Source organism: Morone saxatilis, unplaced genomic scaffold (genome assembly GCF_004916995.1).
Source record: "Morone saxatilis isolate NCDOM2014 unplaced genomic scaffold, NCSU_SB_2.0 Contig3, whole genome shotgun sequence".
Taxonomy (NCBI): Eukaryota; Metazoa; Chordata; class Actinopteri; family Moronidae; genus Morone; species Morone saxatilis.
The window spans coordinates 22,491,866-22,496,030 of record NW_023339873.1 but is presented as its reverse complement, the minus strand read 5'-3'; the positions used below and the strand labels follow the sequence as shown (position 1 = coordinate 22,496,030).

General features: G+C 42.1%; 1 protein-coding gene across 1 annotated transcript in view; it reads right to left on the bottom strand.

The window, feature by feature from the left end:
* Positions 1-2,757: 2,757 nt before the first annotated feature.
* ccdc85ca (coiled-coil domain containing 85C, a) overlaps positions 2,758-4,165 on the bottom strand; it is a gene marked incomplete at its 5' end in the record, with an annotated part of 5,072 nt that continues 3,664 nt past the window's right edge. Inside the window, 1 exon segment of the mRNA XM_035673366.1 lies at positions 2,758-4,089. Within this exon segment, the coding sequence (XP_035529259.1) occupies positions 4,052-4,089 (38 nt within the window).

The following is a 4,165-nucleotide window of genomic DNA, read 5'->3' as shown; positions in this document are numbered from 1 at the left end:
ACCAGCAGGGACCCAACATCAGGAAAGAAGGAACACGAAAGGTTGAAAAAGTACCAAAGGGTTGAAAAAACAGCTGGAGCAAGGATGGTTGAGAAAGGTCAAGCAAAGCGTGATCCCTGTGCTAGAGGAGCACTCGGGGCAGCTGACGCCCAAACTGGGGGGGGACTGGCCCCCAACAGATCCCAGGAACAACATCACGAAGCCCTCAGGCCAGAAGAGGCGCAGTCCTAGAACAGCTAAGATACTGGCGGCAGAACCCTCAAGCTCCCAGGCCTCTGCTTAGGGAGGGACCCGGGGGAAAAGCTGAGGATGACACAGATACCACCCCCAAGAGCGGTGGAAGGAGGGAAGGGGTTTTTACTTACTTATTATTAGAAAAAGTGGTATATAAGTAATTTACATATATTTATATATATATACTTTTTTCTTCTCTGGCCTCTCAACGAGGCGGACCGCTCTCTCCCTCCCCTCCCGTCTCCCTTATCTTCTCCTGCTGTTGCTTTCTCAAGGTCTCGTCCTGTCTTGTCTTCTAACTTTTTTAGGAGCCTCTCACCGCATTGCTCTTTACATCTAAAAATCATGGGAATTGTCAAACTGGTCTCTCAATGCAATTGACCAGAATTTTCTCGCGAGAAGCTCGGGGTTTCGGGCTGGAACCTGTTTCTGCCCCTGAAGGAACGGTTTTTTTGGCCGCTGGCTACACGGGATGGACTCCTGGGCGAGAAGGTGGACGGGGTCGTGTGCCTGGGCGATTTCTTTCCGTTTTAGAGGACATTTTCGAGGCATCTCCTACATATTCGGAACCGTCTGATTAACAGGCTATTCTGCTGATTGGATTTTAGGCATTGCCCTGGTGTATCGGCAGGAATTCGGAAGACGGTTGTCAGCCAGTTCAAAAGCCCTTATGAAGCTGGCCCGACATGATTATGAGTGGAGCAGGGTGGGTGGGGGGGGGCTGCTGTAGCGGCTCAGACTGTGCGGTCATTAACCGCCAACATGGATAACATCTTGGAGAAGTTTGTCGGCTTTGCAAAAAAAGGAGGGGAGTGAATCGAATTTATGGAAGACCAGATTGGACAAATAACGGTTAAGTCGTGGCTCTATTGGAAATGCGACTTACTCGCTCTAACCAAACAATCATAATCTAATCTGCACTCCGGCCTCAGCGAGCAGCGGGCCTTGGCCAAGGCCGCTTGGCCTGCGCAACCAAGCTCCTCCAGGGAGAAAAATTTTCGCCGCTTGCAGGTGAGACACTTCTGCCCTATCCCTTCCCTCCCTTCCTTCACGGACACCTGTTGATTTATTTTGACTCTGTTTAGGACCGATCAAGGATGTCTTCCATGGCAACCTGCTGTGTTATCGCAATGACACCATGTGAACTGGAGCGCACTGATTTGCGAGGGCTAGACGAAGCGAACTCTCCAGGCTTACTGTACACACACACCACTCATGGGGACACTTACACATGCGCATATGCAACACACCCCTCTACCCCAATTCCACGCCTTCGCCGCTTTTTTACCCCAGTACGACAAGCGGGTTCCGCTGGCTGGCGCCTGAATTGCTGCGCCGCCGCAGCTTCCTGGGTCTTGTTGCTTTGGGTGCGCCTCCACCCGTCCTTGCCCACTTCCCCCGCGTGCAAGTTGGTTGAGTTTTTATGTTGTAAAAGTGCTGCCTCATATGCTGCTTATGTTCGCTGCAGGGTTTTTTCCAAGGTCCCAGACTGTACCTCCCCTATTAGGAGCAGAGTCTGGGGGAGCTGCCTTTTTTTTTCTCCTCCCCTCTCCTCTTGTCTCCCCCCCTTTGAGCAATTTCGTTGTACTTGTGACAATGACAAATAAAGATGATTCTGATTCTGATTCTGTGGAGCTACATCTGTAGAATATAAGGTGTTTTTGGATGCAAAGTTGGAACAAATACAGACCGGTTACGATACAACCCTTCAAGTTTTGTTTGTACAGTCTCACCCGAAATACTTACGAAGTTTAACACTTCACTGTCCCTCCACTGACTACCTCCTTCACAGCTGTCTTCCATGTTTATATTCACAGAGTGGCTCCCGCCAATGAAGAATTGTGATGAATGTTGATCTAGAGTGACTTAAAAGTCATGAATTCTGTTCACACTGATATCACATTACAAAAATCAGACCTGTATCTGATTTGGACAACATATGATGAACATTGAATAATTGTATATTTGTATATGGTGTATATTTTATGCACCAACTGCACCAGGTCACATTTCTCGTAGGCGAGAACCTACTTGGCAATAAACAAAATTCTGATCTCTGATTCTGGGGAATGAAATGTGCTCCCAAATCAGAATTTAGAAAAGATCAGATTCCATGTGATTTGTGCTGTTCACATTAAAAAACACATCTGACCCAATCCTAATATATCAAAGACTCATAGACAATGAGGCGTGTTTGAGGTGTACACACATACCCTAAAGTCTGCATTTCTACAGACTTTGCCTGAGGGAATTAAAGCATCAAAAAAATATTGGTTAAACAAACATGGGAGGACCACATAAATCCTTTAAGTGCCTTGGCTGTGAAGAAAGTCAACAATGTTTTTTTCCCAAACCCACAGTATGTTGTTGCCTGATGATTATGTGGTTATGTATTTACTACTGGCTGTACAACAAATTACCCTTCAGGGATAATAAAAATATCCTTAATCCTTGAATGTAACATGATTTGGCATTGTCATGGTAATAACGTGATAAAGGCCAAATAATATAATACAGTGATAAACTTTATTTATACATCACTTTTCAAGTGAAACTTACAAAAACGTTTACATGGTTGAACCAGGATTAAAACAGTTCAGGACCAAATCAGGTAATTAAAATAATACAGAAATACAATTAAGTAAAACCCCAAACAATAAAGATAAATACTAATAATAAAAGGCATGTTGGCAATAACAAAAGTGTGCTAGAATTAAAAACAATGTAATATTTTTTTACATTTTCAGAATTGTTGCAAAAGATATGTATTTGCTGATATGCTGAAAAGTGCTGCCCTATATGTTTATACCATTTGAGGCCTCATGCACTCAAGCACACCAGTGATGTCAACTAAATCTGTGAGGGTTCAGGGCTTAAGGCTTTAGGGGGAACATTGGGGTGGGGGCATCTGAGTCACAAAAAAGTAAATATTTATTCTATGTTATTATCAGGTATTATCTAGTGATCAATAGTTCTACTATTTATGTCATTAGTGATGTAATACATTATTTACTGTATGTATTAATATTGTTAGGTGGTGAGGTGTGTTGCATCTGTATTTTGTCTTAGATAAAGGAAACAGGAAATGGAGTGTGTTAGCACAGTTATCAAAACATAGGGAGAAAACTGGAATCACTTTCAAATCAAATCAAATATGAAACACAGATTAAAAAGAAGAAAGTATACTTCAACTTTATTTTAAAATCATCTAAAAGTGGTTGTTGTTAAAACATAAATTGTGCTTGTAACAAACAAAAAAGCAGTTTTGTGTACAGGAAGAGTTTTCAACAGGGGTTACTTTGCAAATTTCTAAGGATTGAACAAGTGGTTTTTAAAGTTTAGATTATTATTTTAAGATAGGCAATGACATATAACTTGGGTTAATCGCCACATTCAGACTGAAACTCAGCCATATTCAGTAAATGCGCACATTCTTTTATTCAATAAAATGGGACCTAAAGACAGCACATACGTAGATCAAAATCATTTCATACGAATGTGAAAATAAAACAAATAGAACGTATGAAGCATGTAACTTAATTTATGACTCCTATAAAATGACTGTACAGTATATAGCAACCATAAGCTGTAAAAAGTGAAGTTTTTTTATCTAAAGCATCTGATAAAGGTCCAGTGTGTAGGATTTAGCGGCATCTAGCGTTGTAGTTGCAAATTGCCACTTACTTGCTTCACCCTCCCTTTCCAAGTGCAAAAGAGAAACTATGGTGGTTGCAAAACATGCAAAAAACCAGAAACAGCCCCATGTAGAGTGAGTGTTTGGTTTGTCTCTTCTGGGCTACTGCAGAAACACAGCGGTTCAAGATGGCGGCCTCCATGGAAGGCGACCTGCGACATCTGCAAATAAAAACAGCTCATTCTAAGGCACATAACAGTTCTTATTTTCAGGTGATTATACACTAGTGAAAACATA